Source organism: Loxodonta africana, chromosome 5, assembly GCF_030014295.1.
Source record: "Loxodonta africana isolate mLoxAfr1 chromosome 5, mLoxAfr1.hap2, whole genome shotgun sequence".
Lineage (NCBI taxonomy): Eukaryota > Metazoa > Chordata > Mammalia > Proboscidea > Elephantidae > Loxodonta > Loxodonta africana.
The window spans coordinates 138,664,630-138,684,017 of record NC_087346.1 but is presented as its reverse complement, the minus strand read 5'-3'; the positions used below and the strand labels follow the sequence as shown (position 1 = coordinate 138,684,017).

General features: G+C 39.1%; 1 protein-coding gene across 2 annotated transcripts in view; it reads right to left on the bottom strand.

The window, feature by feature from the left end:
• ADGRA3 (adhesion G protein-coupled receptor A3) overlaps positions 1-19,388 on the bottom strand; it is a 180,080-nt gene that overhangs the window by 31,274 nt on the left and 129,418 nt on the right. For both annotated transcript variants that reach the window (XM_003411288.4, XM_010591394.3), the window contains 3 exons: positions 17,556-17,759; positions 5,283-5,496; positions 4,866-5,074 (listed from right to left, as the gene is read on the bottom strand). In XM_003411288.4, coding sequence (XP_003411336.1) covers positions 4,866-5,074; positions 5,283-5,496; positions 17,556-17,759 — 627 coding nt within the window. The remainder of the gene's footprint in view (positions 1-4,865; positions 5,075-5,282; positions 5,497-17,555; positions 17,760-19,388) is intronic.

The following is a 19,388-nucleotide window of genomic DNA, read 5'->3' as shown; positions in this document are numbered from 1 at the left end:
TGTCAGGAGAGATCAGTCCCTGGAAAAGGACATCATGGTTGGTAAAGGTAGAGGGTCAGAGGAGAGGAAGGCCCTCTACAAGATGGACTGATGCAGTGGCTGCAACAGTGGACTCAAGTATAACAATGACCGTGAGAATGGTGCAGGACCCGTCAGTATTTAGTTCTGTTGTACATAGGGTTGCAATGACTTAGAGCTCACTCAATGGCACCTAACAACAACATTGCCTTTAAGATATATTTTACCATGGGGGAAAAAAAAAATGGTTTAGAATAATGTATGTAGTCTACAAGCTGCATGTAAAATGGGAGAATATAAGTATATTCATTTTGTTACCATATGCATAACAAAATCCCTTCAAAGGTTTGTACAAAACTAGTAATTACAATTTTTCCAGTTGCTGTTCAGTTGATTCCAACTCATGCAGACCTAGTGTGTGTCAGAGTAGAGCTGTACTCCATAGGCTTTTAATGGCTGATTTTTCAGAAGCAGATTGCCAGACCTTCCTTCCAAGGAGCCTCTGTTGTTGTTGTTAGGTGCCCTCAAGTCAGTCTCGACTCATAGGGACCCTATATACAACAGAACAAAACATTGCCCAGTCCTGAGCCATTCTTAAAATCATTGTTATGCTTGAGCTCATTGTTGCACCCACTGTGTCAATCCACCTCGTTGAGGGTCTTCCTCTTTTCCGCTACCCTGTGCTTTGCCAAGTATGATGTCCTTCTCCAGGAACTGATCCCTCCTGACAACATGTTCAAAGTATTTAAGACACAGTCTCACCACCTTGCTTCTAAGGAGCATTCTCGTTGTACTTCTTTTAAAACAGATTTGTTCATTCTTTTGGCGGTCTACGGAACAGTCAATATTTTTCGCCAATACCACAATTCAAAGAAGTCAATTCTTCTTTGACGTTATGCAGATGACACAACCTTGCTCACTGAAAGTGAAAAGGACTTGAAGCACTTAATAATGAAGATCAAAGGCCACAGCCTTCAGTATGGATTGTACCTCAACATAAAGAAAACAAAATCCTTACAACTGGAACGGTGAGAAAAGGCACTTCTGGGCAGACTCAAACCTTTTACCTTTTGGTTAGCAGCTGAGCTCAGTAACCATTTGCACTACCGAGGGACTCTAAGAAACTAACAACGGTGGTTACTTATTTTGTGGAGAGTGGCTGTGATGGGCAAGGAGGTGCAGTTGTCACTATATGCATGTGTGAAAAATGAAAAATTGTTATCCATGTGATTGTACTACCTATTTTAAAAAAATTTATAAACAAAAATGCTCCTAGCATTTATGTTCAATTATAAAACAAATGAAACAAGCTTGCTTTCATTAAGCAAATTTAATAGAACAAAACTTATAAGCATCATTAGAGGGATAAGAAAACTAGCGCTCTCTAATTTCATATATTTCTAGTAAACACAATTAGAGAGGGGAATCAAAGGTGTAAATGTTATTTTATCTTTGTTACTATTATCAAATTATTAAATACAACATAAATACTCTAACCCTATTTCCTATTCATTTTTTTTCTCCTACTAATCCTTGTGGTGGTGGTGGTGGTGGTAGGTGCCGTCGAGTTGATTCCAAAACATAGTGATCCATGTACAACAGAACAAAACATTGACCAATCCTTGCCATTGTAACCATCATTGCCAAGTTTGAGCCCATTTTTCAACCATGGAGTCAAACCATCTCGCTATGGGTTCTCTTCTTTTTTGCTGACCCTCTGTTTTACCGTCAGTGGTATGTCCTGATGATGTCCTTCTCTAGAGACTGGTCCCTTGTGATAACAAGTCCAAAGTACACGAGACAAAGTCTCCCCCCACTTGCTTCTAAGGAGCATTCTGGTTGTACTTCTTCCAAGACAGCTTTGTTGGTTCTTCTGGCAGTCCATGATATATTTAATATTCTTTGTCAACACCATAATTACCCTTATTGGTTATTTCTGATCATATAATTCAAGGAAACTTAATTCCTGGCTAACTTTTTTCTCTGGTTCCCATTGAGACGTTTGGATACAACTGGTTAGAATCGGAGTGATTCAAACTATGGTACGTTCTTGAGACTTACGAACAAATATATTCCTTTCTCATTTTTTATAAAAATTCTTTAAAACCAGAAAACGAAAAGTCTTATGGACTAGCTACCAAGTTAGAAATCTAGACTATAAAACACCATGTATTAAGATGATATTCATGAAAAATAGAATTTTATCTATTATTAAAAGTAGTTTAATAGAAAGAATGTTGATTTGTTTTTAAAAGAATTTCTTCTTAGTTGTTACTTTAATTACTTAAGAGTAGGTATGATTTCATTAACTCTGACTTTACTTTCAATTACCAAAAAAGGCAAATCCACTGCCGTCGAGTCGATTCCGACTCCTAGTGACCCTACAGGAAAGAGCAGAGCTGTCCCATAGGGTTTCCAAGCAGCGCCTGGTGGATTCAAACTGCCGACCTTTTGGTTAGCAGCTGTAGCTCTTGACCACTACGCCACCAGGGTTTCTCTCCTTTTAGTTAAAAAAAAAAAAAAAAAAAAAATTTTTTTTTAGTTAATAACTCTAAAAATCCTATATATTAACTTTATTATAATTTTGTGAGGAATTCCAGGTACATTATATTTTACTGCCTCTAGGTGGTGCAGTTATATTTTAAAAAAAGCAAAGGATTTTCTTTGAAAATAGAAAGAAATCTTAGTGCTGTATCTTAGCTTTAAAGAATTGTATATTACATTTTTTAAGATTAAAAGTATAAAAGATAAAAGAACAGCTTATTTTTTCTAGAAAAGGATTATGCTAATTTAAATAGTTTAGAAGAACAGCTAGGAAATTCAAAAACAGATGCTATAAACTGGTACATATTAAAAATTTCATGTGGTGCAAAATCATGTCATTAATAGAGAAGCTTATAAAGTGCCTTTCTATGCATTTTGCACTTCAATTAGTTTGCCCAACTTTCTCTAGGTAACTACAGCGTAAAATTCTAGAAATGTTTTATCTGTGGTACTTCTTTTTCATTACTTCATAGTTTTAGATTATTTTACATTCAAAACCTGAACGAGGAAACACTTTCAACCTGAGGGTGAACATGTCTCAAACAGCATAAGCAGCTGCCGTCCAGCTGATTCTGACTCCGAGCGACCCTGTGTGTGTCAGAGAAGAACCGTGCTTCAGAAGGTTTCAATGGCTGATTTTTCTGAAGTAAAACACGAGGCCTTTGTCTGAGGCCCTGTGTGTGGACCGGACTTCCCATTTTTCCGTTATCAGCTGAACTCGTTAACTGTGTACATTACTCAGGGACTCTGCATACGGGATACTTCCATTTAAAAGGTAAACAAACCAAGTAATCAATGCGTGTGAATTTACAGCAAGCCGACTCAGACTCAGGAGAGATCAGAGGGCTTCTATTTGTGAAGAGTCCTTACGCCCAAAAGAGTAAGAGACTTACTCAAACACGGCTGAGTCTAACCAGTGTAGAATTCACCCCTTGTCAGTAGGCCCAAATAACAAGCATGATCAAATATGCGACCTCCAAACGTTCTGTGGGCGTCACTAAAAAGACAGCCCTTATGTGCTACTAAATCATCTATTCACTCTTCAGCCTGCTGGACTGGTGCGCTGCTTTAAGGAGCAGAGAGAAAACCAAAAAAGTGCTGAGGAAAATTTATTATAATTTTGGTGTGCTTCAAGGTTCTTTCTAATGGTAAACGAAAAGCAAAATTAACAAAACGTAAAATAGGTCATGTTTTCAGATTATTTAATACTTTGATAACAAACTCTCTAGAAAAACAGACTCAGCTGGAGTCAGAAGTGAAAACACAGGAGTCCTCGTTCTTAGACTAGCCTCAAACCACTTCTGGGAAACGTCTTTCAGAAATACAACATTAATATAAGATGACTTTGTTAATCTCATCCGTAATTTCTTCCTCTGTACTTTAAACGTGTGCATGTGTACTTCATGATATAGCTCATGATAATGATAGAAAATAAAAACTAGCACGGTTAGTTTCCTAATTATGTGCTCAGGAATCAGATTCATTTAAATACCCCATTAATAAAAAGACATGTGCCTGCAGATTAGTAACTAGTTACTTTATCAAAAACAGTAACTGGCATTAATAATGGTAAAAAATTAGAAACCCTTGTGGATGTAGTGGTTAAGAGCTACAGCTGCTAACCAAAAGGTCAGCAGTTCAAATACACCAGGAGCTCCTTGGAAACCCTATGGGGTGGTTCTACTCTGTCCTATAGGGTCGCTATGAGTCAGAATCGACTCGACTGCAATGGGTATTTTTTTTTTAAAAACAGAAAATAACATTAGATTGACTGGCATTAAAATTGAGAAAACACTGTTCTTAGCAATACTATCACTTGGAGTGACAAAATGGAAACTATTGCCAGAATCTAAATTAAATAAGAGTCTCATTTAGGACATGTAGTAGGAAAAGGCACTCTAGATGGCAAAGTAGGAAAATTCTCACTCTTCACTGTGTGTCCAGAGGCAAATCACTCTTTCTGGCTTGAGAAGAGTTGGACTGACTAAGCCCCAACATCTCTCCAAGTTTAAGAAGTTCAAAGCCCACCTGGAACTGATTCATGTACAAAGTTGAGTGAAAATTCCTACACGAAAATTCAATCCCATACATTTCACTTGGTAATAAACTCAATTTCCCTTTAAAATCAGAGTTACACTAAACATCACCTTGTACATGATTAAAGGAAGCAACTTATGCTAAAAGTTAAAAAAGAAAAATTCTTCATTTGAGCCTAATTATGCAAGGAAAATAATCCAGTAATTATGCACAGAGAAAAACGTCGACTGCTTAGTGTTTACGCATAAAGTTAACCACTGCCATACCATTAAAACTGCATAGTTACTAAGGGAGTGGCACTGAATCGTGGTGATATTTTCATCTGAGTAGAGTATATGGCACCCATCTGACTTCCAGCCTCCTTGTCCATTCAGCAAATCGAAATCCCACTGGGCTGCGACAGCATCTGCTCCATGTGCAATTCGACGCAGAGTCACATTCACGGGAATGGGGTGGGTGTCTACATTCACGCCATCTGGAGAAAATGGGAAATAAAAATATTTCTGAAACAAACGTCATAAACATCAGGCGTCAACGTAAACACTAATGGATGCTCTGTGATATCTTTTTCCACTAGTGGCTTATAAAAGCGAGAAAGAAAAAAAATAAGCACTTTTTTGGACCAGTGAGTTATAAAGTCACATAGTCTGGTGACTGCAGGATAACATATGTCACAGACAAACCTATTTTAGTGAGAATCACAGGGGTAACCACCGTGCGTCGTTTTCCATCATCAGCCAAGTTTGTTGAATTTCCAGTTGCTGGAAAAAGCTTGCCATTGCGGAATGCGATGAGTTGAAGCCTGTACAGAGAGTCATCAGTTGGTCTGACTTCTCTTTTCTGTTTTGGTGAGAAAAGGGAAGAAGGAAGCTGGATAGTAGCCTCCACAATAGTATTCTGAAAGCAACAACAAAACAAAGATTGTTATATTAGTATGCAGAAGCCCAAAAGAGTATTTTAGGTATCACTATACGTTTTCTAATAATAATCTGAAACCATCCTTTTAAAAAGCATATGTATACAAAATCTAATAGTTCAAACACAAAATTTAATGGTTAACACAATTATCAGTTAAGAGACATGTATGACCACCATATATACTCTACTTCAAGGAGTTAAAGAAGTAAAGCAGGAATTATTTCCAACGATGAAGTTAATTTTCCCCTGATAGCATGCACTGCTGAAGCAGGTAACATTAAACAGATCACAGATCTCAGGGATCGTTCCGTATGTCAATTTTACAATGACAATATAAGGTAAATGAGCACAAATGTTGCGTATCACAAATATGAACATAATTAATATAAGCCTATGGAGCACTCAGGTGATTGATGACAGATTCAAAACACAATAGGAAAGAGAATGTACAAACAAAATAGCTTAGGTTCAACAAACTCTTAACAGAAGTTTCCCCAAGGCTAAGAAACACATTAAGGAAAGAAAGAAGTCAATGCTTTACTGTAGAAAAAGATAACAACCAGAAACAACCGAAAATGTTTGCTGGCCATCAAACGTTTTCCAGATTTCTTTATTAGGAAAGTTTACATTATAAATTATGCAGCATTCAATTAAAAAAAAAAAAATACAACAAGAAGGCAAGAATTAACTAACTAAAAAAAAAATCCCTATTTAAAGAACTCATCACAAAGCCTTTTCCCGGCCACCAACCTCACTCTCTCCAATCCAACCTTCATCTGGACAACAGAATTTCCCCTTAAACAAATTTAATCATGCCATTCTGGCTTAGATAGCTCCTTGGTTTTCCAATGTTTAGAGAATTCTAGTGGCTAAAATCTACTTCTCCAATATACCTCCTAATACTCACTATACTACAACCTATAGAGCCCAGTGACATGAACTTATAAATTTTTCATGTTCCCTATGATCTGTTGCGGGGGAGTGGTAGTTCACTGGTAGAATTCTCTCCTTCCATGCAGGAGATCTGGGTTCGATCAAGGGTGATGCACCTCACATGCAGCCAACACTGTGCTTATGTTTTGCCATGATGCTGAACAGATTTCAAAAGAGCTTCCAGAAAAACATGAACTAGGAAGAAAGGCCTGGCAATCTACTTCCAAAAATCAGTCAGTGAAAACCCTATGGATCCCAACAGTCCAATCCATAACTGCTCGGGGATGGCTCTGAACGGGGCAGCGGTTTGTTCCTTTGCGCAAGGGATCCCTGTGAGTTGGGCGTCGACTCCATGGCAGCTGACAACATCTTTTTATGCCTCTGTGTAGCTGCACATGCCATACCCCTAGCTAAAATGCTCCATTGTTTTTTGTCAAAGGGTCCTGGTGGTACAGTGGTTAAGTGCTCTGCTGCTAATTGAAAGGTCAGCAGTTCAAACCCACAAGCGGCTCCACGGGAGAAAGATGTTGCAGTCTGTTCGTGTAAAGATACCAACCTTGAAAACGTTATGGGGCTGTTCTACTCTGTCCTATAGGATTGCTGTAAGTCAGAATCGACTTCATGGCAACAGGTTTGGGAGTTTTGGTACACTGCCTTTACAACTGCTTTCTCTCTCTTGTGGACACATGCAGCACTGAACGTGTTGCTATTAACAATACTGGCTGCCTCAGTGTGATCACCATCTGCTCCTCCACCTACAGAATATATAAGTGTTTTGGGTGCAGACTGGAAACCCTGGTGGCGAAGTGGTTAAGTGCTATGGCTGCTAACCTAAAGGTCGGCAGTTCAAATCCGCCATGCGATCCTTGGAAACTCTATGGGGCAGTTCTACTGTCCTATAGGGTCGCTATGAGTTGGAATCGACTCGACAGCAATGGGTTTTTGGTTTTGAGTGCAGGCTGTCTCCTTTTTCTCATTTATTTTTTGCACTTCCCATGTGAACAGTTCCTGGCACCTGCATTTGATAGAAATAGCTCAATGTTCATGAAATTAATAAAAGTTGGCATCGGATGTTTATTAAACAAACAAACAAAAAAAAAAAGGACATTCTTTTTAAGCAAATGATTGGCTTCAGAATTATGTTTTACTGCCCTATTTCCAGTCCTTAGAACAATGCGAAATACAGCAGATATTCATAAGTATTTGTTGACTGAAAGTATTTTAGAAGTCTGAATATTGGCAGTTTGAACAATACTTTAAAATTGAAGGTGACAAGAAAATTTTTATAAGGAATATTTTCACCTAAAAAAAAACACAGAGGTTTCCATTCACACTCACAAATGCAACCTGACCTGAAGACAAAGTTTATTGTAAATGCATTTGCTAATCTAGCACATTTTTATTAAATACATGAATTTCTCTTAAGTTGATAACGAGGCACGTAAAGGGAAAATTCTAATAGACAGATTAATTAAAAGTTCAAAATTCTGATAAAGCTTTATAAAATAGACTTAGGAAAAAATTTAAGTACCATAAAATTCATAGAATAATTTTCTTGTGCACAAAAAATGATTTGAAAAACAGAGTACAGCTCTCTCGAAAGGGGACAGCAAGCATCATTGTCCTCAGTCACCATCACATCAATTCCAAATCACGCGATCCCATGTGTGCGGAGCAGAATGGTGCTCCGTAGGGTTTTCAAGGCTGTGACCTTTCAGAAGCAGACCACCAGGCCTGTCTTAAGGGGTCCCTCTGGGTGGGTGTGAACTGTCTTCCCAGTTGCCTCTGTATGGGTTTGAACCTTTCAGCTGGTAGTCAAGCACATAACAGTATGTGCCACCTAGGGACTCCTAAGAGAGGATTATTAATGATAAATCAAGAACTGCTTTCAAAAAGTATACCTAACACGTGTCTGTCAGTTTGTCGTACTGTGGGGGCTTGTGTGTTCCTGTGATGCTGGAAGCTATGCCACTGGTATTCAGATACCAGCAGGGTCACCCATGGAGGACAGGTTTTAGTTGAGCTTCCAGACTAAGACAAACTAGAAAGAAGGACCCGGCAGTCTACTTCTGAAAAGCATTAGCCAGTGAAAACCTTAGGAATAGCAGTGGAACATTGTCTGATATAGTGCTGGAAGATGAGCCCCTCAGGTTGGAAGGCACTCAAAAGATGACTGGGGAAGAGCTGCCTCCTCAAAGTAGAGTCGACCTGAATGACGTGGATGGAGTTAAGCTTTTGGGACCTTCATTTGTTGATGTGGCATGACTCAAAATGAGAAGAAACAGCTGCAAACATCCATTAATAATCGGAACCTGGAATGTATGAAGTACGAATCTAGGAAAATCGGAAATCGCCAAAAATGAAATGGAACTCATAAACATCGATATCCTAGGAATCAGTGAGCTAAAATGGACTGGTATTGGCCATTTTGAATCGGACAATCATATAGTCCACTATGCTGGGAATGACAACTTGAAGAGGAATGGTGCTGCATTCATCGCCCAAAAGAACATTTCAAGATCTATCCTGAAGTACAACGCTGTCAGTGATAGGATAATATCCACACACCTACAAGGAAGACCAGTTAATAAGACTATTATTGATATTTAAGCACCAACCACTAGGGCCAAAGATGAAGAAATAGAAGATTTTTATCAGCTTCTGCAGTCTGAAATTGATCGAACATGCAATCAAGATGCATTGATAATTACTGGCGATTGGAATGTGAAAGTTGGAAGCAAAGAAGGAGGATCAGTAGTTGGAAAATATGGCCTTGGTGATAGAAACAATGCCGGAGATTGAACGATAGAATTTTGCAAGACCAAGGACTTCTTCATTGCAAATACCTTCTTTCACCAGCATAAACGGTGACTACACACATGGACCTCGCCAGATGGAACACACAGAAATCAAATTGACTACATCTGTGGAAAGAGACAATGGAAAAGCTCAATATCATCAGTCAGGACATGGCCAGAGGCCGACTGTGGAACAGACCATTAATTGCTCATATGCAAGTTCAAGCTGAAACTGAAGAAAATCAGAGCAAGACCACGAGAGCCAAAATATGACCTTGAATATATCCCACCTGAATTTAGAGACCATCTCAAGAATAGGTTTGACGCATTGAACACTAGTGACTGAAGGTCAGATGAGTTGTAGAATGACATAATCCATGAAGAAAGCAAGAGGTCACTGAAAAGACAGGAAGGAAAGAAAAGACCTAGATGGATGTCAGAGGAGACTCTGAAACTTGCTCACGTAAGTTGAGCAGCTAAAGCAAAAGAAAGACAGGATGAAGTAAAAGAACTGAACAGAAGATTTCAAAGGGCGTCTCGAGAAGACAAAGTATTATAATGACACGTGCAAAGAGCTGGAGATGGAAAACCAAAAGGGAAGAACATGCTCAGCGTTTCTCAAGCTGAAAGAATTGAAGAAAAAATTCAAGCCTGGAGTTGCAATAGTGAAGGAGTCCATGGGGAAAATACTAAATGATGCAGGAAGCATCAAAAGAAGATGGAAGGAATACACAGTCATTATACCAAAAAGAATTAGTCGATATTCAAGCATTTCAAGAGGTAGCATATGATCAGGAACCGATGGTACTGAAGGAAGAAGTCCAAGCTGCTCTGAAGGCACTGGCGAAAAACAAGGCTCCAGGAATTGATGGAATATCAATTGAGATGTTTCAACAAACAGATGCAGCACTGGAGGCGCTCACTCGTCTATGCCAAGAAATGTGGAAGACAGCTTCCTGGCCAACTGACTGGAAGAGATCCATATTTATGCCTATTCCCAAGAAAGGTGATCCAACCAAATGTGGAAATTATAGAACAACATCATTAATAGCACACGCAAGCAAAATTTTGCTGAAGATCATTCAAAAACGGCTGCAGCCGTGTACTGACGGGGAACTGCCAGAAATTCAGGCCAGTTTCAGAAGAGGATGTGGAACCAGGGATATCATTGCTGATGTCAGATGGATCCTGGCTGAAAGCAGAGAACACCAGAAGGATGTTTCCTTGTGTTCTGTTGACTATGCAAAGGCATTCGACTGTGTGGATCATAACAAACTATGGATAACACTGGGAAGAATGGGAATTTCAGAATACTTAACTGTGCTCTTGAGGAGTCTTTACATAGATCAAGAGGCAGCTGTTTGGACAGAACAAGGGGATACTGATTGGTTTAAAGTCAGGAAAGGTGTGGGTCAGGGTTGTATTCTTTCACCATACCATTTATTCTGTATGCTGAGCTAATAATACGAGAAGCTGGACTATATGAAGAAGAACGGGGCATCAGGATTAGAGGAAGACTCATTAACAACCTGCAATATGCAGATGACACAACCTTGCTTGCTGAAAGTGAAGAGGACTTGAAGCACTTACTAATGAAGATCAAAGACCACAGCCTTCAGTATGGATTCCATCACAACATAAAGAAAACAAAAATCCTCACAACTGGACCAATGAGCAACATCATGATAAATGGAGAAAAGATTGAAGTTGCCAAGGATTTCATTTTACTTGGATCCACAATCAACAGACATGGAAGCAGTAGTCAAGAAATCAAAAGACGCATTGCATTGGGCAAATCTGCTGCAAAGGACCTTTTCAAAGTGTTGAAGGGCAAAGATGTCACCCTGAAGACTAAGGTGCGCCTGACCCAAACCATGGTATTTTCAATCACATCATATGCACGTGAAAGCTGGACAATGAATAAGGAAGACTGAAGAACAGTTGATGCCTTTGAATTGCGGTGTTGGCGAAGAATATTGAATATACCATGGACTGCCAAAAGAACGAACAAATCTGTCTTGGAAGAAATGCGGCCAGAATGCTCCTTAGAGGCAAGGACGGCGAGACTGCATCTTACATACTTTGGACATGTTATCAGGAGGGATCAGTCCCTGGAGAAGGACATCATGCTTGGCAGAGTACAGGGTCAGCGGGAAAGAGAAAGACCCTCAACTAAATGGATTGACACAGTGGCTGCAACAATGAGCTCAAGCGTAACAACAATTGTAAGGATGGTGCAGGACCGGGCAGTGTTTCGTTCTGTTGTGCATAGGGTCGCTATGAGTCGGAACCGACTCGACGGCACCTAACAACAACAACATTTTCAAAGAGACCGCTAAAAAAAAAAAGAAATGGTACCTATAAATTCAGAAACCCTGGTGGCGTAGTGGTTAAGTGCTACAGCTGCTAACCAAAGGGTCAGCAGTTCGAATCCGCCAGGCGGTTCTTGGAAACTCTATGGGGCAGTTCTACTCTGTCCTATAGGGTCACTATGAGTTGGAACCAACTCGACGGCACTGGGTTTGGTTTGGGTTTTTACCTATAAATTCAAAAAGTCAAAAGAAGGTCTCCTATACAAGTTTAAACTTGAAAAAGTAAACAAAGAACAAACAAAAAACCAGGTGCATGGATTTATCATGAGAGGCAAGAGCTACAAACCAAACCGTGGCTTCCAAAATACACTTCAAAGTCATTTCCCAATAAAGTACCATATTTAATTATAGGTTCCCAGGATGGAAGTGGGTGGCCTAGAGGTACTGGAAAGGCAAACTTCAGCTGTATCAATAATGTCTAGATTTTATAGAAACAGTATAATATATATTTAATTTCTTTAAATGAAGCGTTGATCATTATATATAGAAAAATTGTAAACATAATTAAAGAAAAAAAATAGCCGCAGAACACTTATTTACTTTGTTAAATTTATCATGATTACACCTTTCTGCCACTTGGCTTGAAGGCAGTGAATACAAAGTTTACGATTTCATTTAACCATATATTTATTTTAAAGTATACTGACTACAGCAATTGAAATAGATGTAAACACATGAGTTATACCTAATGAAGTAGAAAAAAAAATCTCTCTTAAAATCTTTTGGGACACAATTTTTGGTTTCTAATTTAAATTATTAAAAGATCACATCCCATGAGGAGAAGAACACGGAGTCTGAAACAAGAAACCCAGACTCAGCTCCCAGCTTCACCATTAACCTTCTGGTTCATACTACACAACAGCGTGTTTCACCTCTCTGAGCCTCATATGTAAAACGCCTCTAACCATTGTTCTAAGGAGCCCTGGTTGTGCAAATGGTTAAGCACACCTGGCTGCTAACCAAAAGGTTTGAGGCTCAAACCCACTCAACAGTTCTGTGGGAGAAAGACCTGGCAATCTGCTCTTGCAAAGATCAGCCTAGGAAACCTATGGGGCAGTTCTACTCTGTCATATGGGGTTGCTGTGAGTCAGAATCGACTTGACGGCACCCAACGACAGCAACAGTGATCCTTCCAACAAAGGGCTGAGCGAACCAAATGGAATCAGGACCACGGCAAGCACAAAATGCTACAGAACTGTGACTGGTACTTTTATTCTTATTACCGAACCAACATGGCAAGCCATTGCTGCCGGGAGAGGAAATAAAGTAACTGACTTACCAACAGTAATCTAGAACTTCATCATGTTTTCATTTGAACAATTCCATCCTAGTATTCACTTTAATATGAAAATTTATAAAGTATGAACATACATGAAATGAATGTTGTCACGGGGCTCTTAATTCATCTGCTAAATTCGTGTCTATTTCTCTATTTATAATGACATTAAACCACGAAGAAAATGATAAGTAGCATAATGGATGTTAACTCAAATACTTCCAACTAGATGTTAATATATTTTCTTATGATACAATTTGGGAGTTTCTTCACCGTGTAATTAATAAATTAGAATGATCAAAAACTTTTATTGTGTTATAGTCTACAGAATTCTAGCGCAAAAATTAGAACACAATACTAATTTATCCATGTTTCCTTTCCTATCTGTTCACTCAATTTTAAACATAGATATTATGATATACCCTAATTATTTTCATGAGTATAATTTTAACTCTATACCATTTTTTTTTATTTTCTCACTGCTGAATAAATTTTTGAACTGCCTTTCTTTGCTAATGAAGGTCAGCTGTTAATTTTCGCCAACAACACTGATTGGATGTCTGGTCTGTGCACAGCACTGTGCACGACCTGGAGGCACAGAATGAAATAAGCCATGGTCCCTGCCCTCAAAAATTCACCATCTAACCAGGGAGACAAAACAACAACAAAAAAGCAATCATAATACGAGCTAACATTTACTGAGCACTTACTCTGTGCCAGGCACTGTTGTAAATATCTACATAATTACCTAATTTATTTGCTCAATAACCCTTTGAGTGAAGTTCCATCTATGACTCCTACATAAGAGATGAACTGAAATTCAGAGAGCTTAAACTATGTGTACAAGTTTGCACAGCTGTTAAGCAGGGGAGCAGAACATGAAGCCAGGCTGCGTGCCTGTAGGGATCACATTATAAGCCACCATATGATAAAGAAAAAAAAAAAAGCCATCACTATCGAACTGATTCCAACTAGAGTCTCTCATTATAACTCGACTCACCATTACCAGAACTTAGAGTGGTCCTTTAGATTGAACAAAGCCCTATGGGAGTAGTGATTCATTCCATCTGAGAAGAAGAAAGGTACCACATAAATGGAGTCTTAGAGGGAGAATAGGAGGGATTTCACCAAACAGGGATGAAATTGAGGGTACAAAAAACGGATAGAAAGGAAAGTAGGAAGCATGAAGAGGCAAAACAACAGGTTTGGAAAACTGAAAGGACCTCAGTTGGGCCTAGGTCCAAGATGTCTGGCATGTGGAAAGTATGGGATGAGGAGAAAAATTAATTTCTAAAATCTGGTCAGTTAAATTTTAAGAAACCAGTTCTTTCTGGCTATATTACAGCTAAACTCAAAATACCACCTAATTTTGAAAAGCCCTTAGTAGTTTATTGGAAATAAATACTAATCTGTCATGCAAACATATTTGAAGTATGGTAACAATAGTGAGAGGAAGCATTCTGTTGAGATGGTTTTGCTGGTGCTGTGTGTAAAAGAGTTAGTTGCCAGGCAACTCCATCTCCTCCTACTGGGCCAGGCATTGAATTCACCCATTCCTCAGGCACTATCTCTGCCCTCAAGGAATCTGAAGCCCAGAGTGGGAGATCATAAAATCATTATAGCTTCCATGCCCAAGGTGCCATGATAGAGATGCACAGAGTACTGTGGGGAAAGTCAGGAGAATTAAAGGAGATGAGGCTGGGAAAGGAGAGGGCTGGATGATATTACATAAAATTTCCTGGAGGTGACACTTTCAATGGGCCTTAACACGCAACTAAGGAGCTGGGAAGAAGGGAAGATGGAGGACATGCTAGTAAAAGCATTAGCATGAGTCTGGCCCAAGAATAGCCAGGCAGTCAGGAGAGGAACCAAGGGAAGTCTGCTGTTACTAGACAAAAGTGAGAAGAGGTAAGGAAAGGTATGAAGTGAGAGAAGAAGAGGGCAGAAGCCTGATGATGAAGCTATCTGAAGGGCAGTAGGGAAACAGAAATGTTTTAACGGGGAGATTACAACCTGAGATGGCACAGGCACTGACAATCGAAACAGCCTCTGCAAAACGGAAGGCTCCCAAGTGGCCCTCTGCTCTACCAGGTATCAGGCCTTCGGTGGAGAGATGGTGGCGAGGTCTGGCAGTATCCCAGCAGGAGGACCAGTGAGGGGAGCACTGAGAGCTTGGACAGGAGCAATCCGCTAAACAGCAAGGAAGTATTTCAATATTTTCCTAACTGGCACGGCTGTATTGGTGCATCGTGACTGACTGACACTCCTAGGTGGCGATGGTGGTGTTAGGTGCCGTTGAGTCGGTTCCAACTCAAAGCAATCCTCTGTACAACAGAATGGAACACTGCCTGGTCCTGCTCCAACAACAGTCGTTATGTTTGAGCCCACTGCTGCAGCCACCATGTCAATCCATCTCGTTAAGGGTCTTCCTCACTTTTGGTTTACCAAGCATGATGCCCTTTGCCAGGGACTACTCTCTCCTGATAACATTTCCAAAGTATGTGAGACAAAGTCTTGCCATCCTCATTTCTAAGGAGCATTCTGGCTGTACATCTTCCAAGACAGATTTGTTCCTTCTTCTGGTAGTCGTAGGTAGACCAAGCTACATGTTGCTGTTGTTAGCTGCTACAGGTTAGGTCCCTTGCTCACAGCAACCTCGTGCACTATGGAGCAAACTGCTGCCCAGCAGTGCGCCATCTGCCTGGTCATGACTGGCTACAAATCAGACCACTGTGATCCATGGAAGCGAACCTGATCTCCCGCACGGAAGGAGAGAATTCTGCCACTGAATCACCACTGCTATGTTAAGCTATACGGAATAGATGAATTTTTTAAGGAATAGCCTGGAGAAATCGAGACGAATTAGGAGGTTACAAAGAGTTAGGCAACACATGATGGGAGTCCAAACCAGGATGTGGTGGTAGTACAGAGAGAGAGAGAGACTCAAAAACAAGAAACTTGAGAAGCAAATTGAGCAAGTCCCGTTGCTAACTAACAGCTGCCTTTTTAAAGGTTCAACTTTATATGCTAGCATATCTTCCCACTTAAAGGTGTAATAATGTAATTAAATATCAGATGTTTAAGTTGTCTACTTACTGTATTCAAGGAATTTTTTAAAAGGCACGAAGTAAAAACTGTCCTCAGTATAAAGTTAGAAATGTAAAAGTTCTACGTTAAATGGCTAAAAATAATTACATTTTGCGCTGTCGACACTTCAATTTTTAGTCATTTTTGAGTCGCAAAGGATGTGTTCCTTTTTCGCTCTAATCATGTCCATCAGGGAGCATGAATAATAGCGCATAGTGTCCTTGCTCTCTGGCCACAGGAAGATTTTACCAAGATAGAACAATAAGAAATTGACAAATCTGAGTGTTCATTCAAAGCTTTCTACTTTGGGCAGGTAGAAACTTTCCTTATCCAGAGGGGTAGATGGTGAAATTGATGAAATGTAGGGTTTCATCATTTTAAATCCCTATCTACCCACTGTGATCATCTAAGATCAATTTGAAGGGCCCCTCAAAACACACGTCTGTCTCTCACAGCCTTCTGTGGGCTGCTATTTCTATGCCTTCTGTGTTATACATTTTTTTACAAATAAAAGACACAATAAGGAAAGTTGAGCTGGCCTACAACAGCATGACCATGGTCACCAAGTATTCTATCAGAGCCAAGAGTAACAAATAAATCTTGCTGATTTTCCATTGACTATTTTTTTTTATATGGTTTTTTTTTTTTTTAATATGGTATTAAGTAAACATATTATCCTTAGACATTCTGACCTAGCTGAGCGTGGCTTGGGCACTGGGGGATGATGGAATATTTCTAAATTTAACACACTGGTTCTCTTTATCGAAGTCACCAGGGTAAAGTATGACAAATATATCAATTCTTCATTCATTCATTCATTTGATATTTATTGAGTGTCCATATAGTACCCAAACACCTAACCCCTATTTGATCAATTATAATATAGCTATTAAAGCCAGAAACAAACAAAGTACTGTGGCATTGAAAACCACAGAGAATACAATCACACAAGCCCATAAAGAACTAAATGAACAAAACATGGTTCCATTAGGGTGCTGGAGTTATGTCATGACTCTTTGCTACAATGTAGTTTAACTAAAAATTTCTAAACCCAATTTAAAAAAAAAATTTTTTTTACTGTAATAAAACAGACATTAAAAAAAAATACATACGCCATACTTGCATTTCTTTACCAAAAGCCTTGACATACAGCTTGTTTGATAAGAAACCCAGTCTTAGGGCCGACTTCTCCATTAAGCCCAGTAGCATAGTACCCAGGGCCCACAATACTTTCAGGAACCCACAGAAATGTTTTTATTTTAAAGTCAGATGCAAACAATAAAAAAATAAACTTAGAGGTTGAAGAATGTGTTCTAATATGCAATAACATATTCATTTTTATACCAAGAGTCATAAAATGTAATTTTTATGAAGGGGCTCAACCCAGACAAAAAAGGCCTAGGGCCCATGAAAGTCATAATGTGGCTTTTAAATGTTGTTTTAAAAAACAAAAGAAAAAACAGTAACAAAACCCCTCAAAACTTGCTATAAGGCTATTTTGCAAAGATAAAACATTTTGAGCATTCCACCCTAACTGTAAAGACTCTAAGATGATTATAAGAGATAGCATACCTTCAGTGCCAGACTTGAAAATGTATTTGAAATATTGCACTTGAAGCTCAGCTGCTTATCTAGGTTTCCGTCTAGATCCCGCCTCCCATAGTCAGAGAGTCCTGTTCGGTCAGAGGTAGCCACTTTCTGGAACACGGTACATGTCATCCCGGTGAAGCCAGCAGCCTTGATGACATAAGCTTCCAGAGCAATGTTGGGTGAAGACTTCAAAAGTCAATCAAACAGAAGTTACAAAAGATTTATAGTATGGAGGAAAGCAAACAGAAAACACAGTAAGCCCACAACCAAAAGCCCCAGTGCTTAGTGAACAAAAACACTGTGTAGATAGCTAGAAGAATAAAGGAAGAGCCTGAACTGAGAAAAAAAAAAAAAAAAAAATGAGAAGGGCGTCCTAAATGGAAGGAGGACCAATGAAGAGGAAAAGAACAAACATGAAAGTATTGAAAATTAGGCATAAATTAGAAGGCAATCAAAATAATTTGAAGCATGGGACATGAAACCACAAGCTAAAAACAGGAAGTTTCTTACTTAAAAAAAAAAAACAAAAAACTAGAGAAATCAGTGGGCTGATAATCATACTGCAAGAGGAAATGAAAGGTGAGTATTAAAAATATCAAATCCATTGTCATCATGCCAATTCCAACTCATAGCAACCCAACAGGACAGAGTAGAACTGCCCCCATAAGATTTGCAAGGCTGTAAACCTTTACAGAAGCAGATTGCCACATCTTTCTCCCATGAAGCAGGTTCAAACTGCTAACCTTTCAGTCAGCAGCTGAGCGCTTAACCACTTAAGTTAACCGACTTAACCAGGGATCCTTAAGGTAAGTGTTAGTTTACGAAATATACTTAAAAATCACCTTTTCAACACTTCATGCCATCTACACGTTTTGCTTTTACAGGGAGACTAAGTTAACTATCTACATTAAGTTTTGGTGATAAAAACATTACACAGACTCACCCTAAACCTGTTTCTTCAGAAAAGAAGGTGCTAGTTCAAATAGTAGAAAGTGAACCGACTTAAAAAGTAAGTTAGGTAGGAAAAATCACCCGCAAAAGATGGCACCTGCCCCAAGGGTTTTAGAGGAATTCAAGAGTGAGACTGAACTTATGGGGTCTGCCAAAATGTACGACCTGTCAATACAAGTGGCTGCCATGCCTGCATACTGGGGCAATGCCAACGTCACTCCCATCCATCAGGACATGACAGAAAGGGCATGAGAAGTGGCAAGCAGACAAGTCTCACTTCCACATCCAGCAAGGTGAAAGAATTTACCGTACATTCTAAGAACGACAACATGGCTTCTCTTTCCTTTCTTTAATGATGATTAACTAGATGCCTAGCATGGAGACAAGGCACCACTCTAAGTACCATGTACTGGCAGTTTTCTGTTTGTTTTAAAACACGGGGCTTTGGTGCAAGGTATTTAGAATCTATTGGGAAGATACAAATCAAAAAATATTAAAGGTAAGATAGAATTTGGCAAGCACCATATACATGAGAGAAAGTAACCGGTGCCTCCCAAAATCTTCAATACTCAGGAATTTCTGCATTAACTTTTGCCTCACGGATTACACTGTGAAAAAATTTTCTTAATTAAATCACATTTATTGACCAGTTACTCTAAATTCCAAATTATTATTAATCAAAGACACATACACACAACTACTTGAGCTTCTGATAAATAGCAATACCCGTTACAAATACAAGTATATGAAATTTCTCTGAAAAGAAAGAAATCTGGTATTTTGAAGCAACCCTGAAACCGTATCATTTTTACTTGTTAGAAGTAAATGTGTAATTTCCTAGAGCCCTTTCGACATGTTGAAATG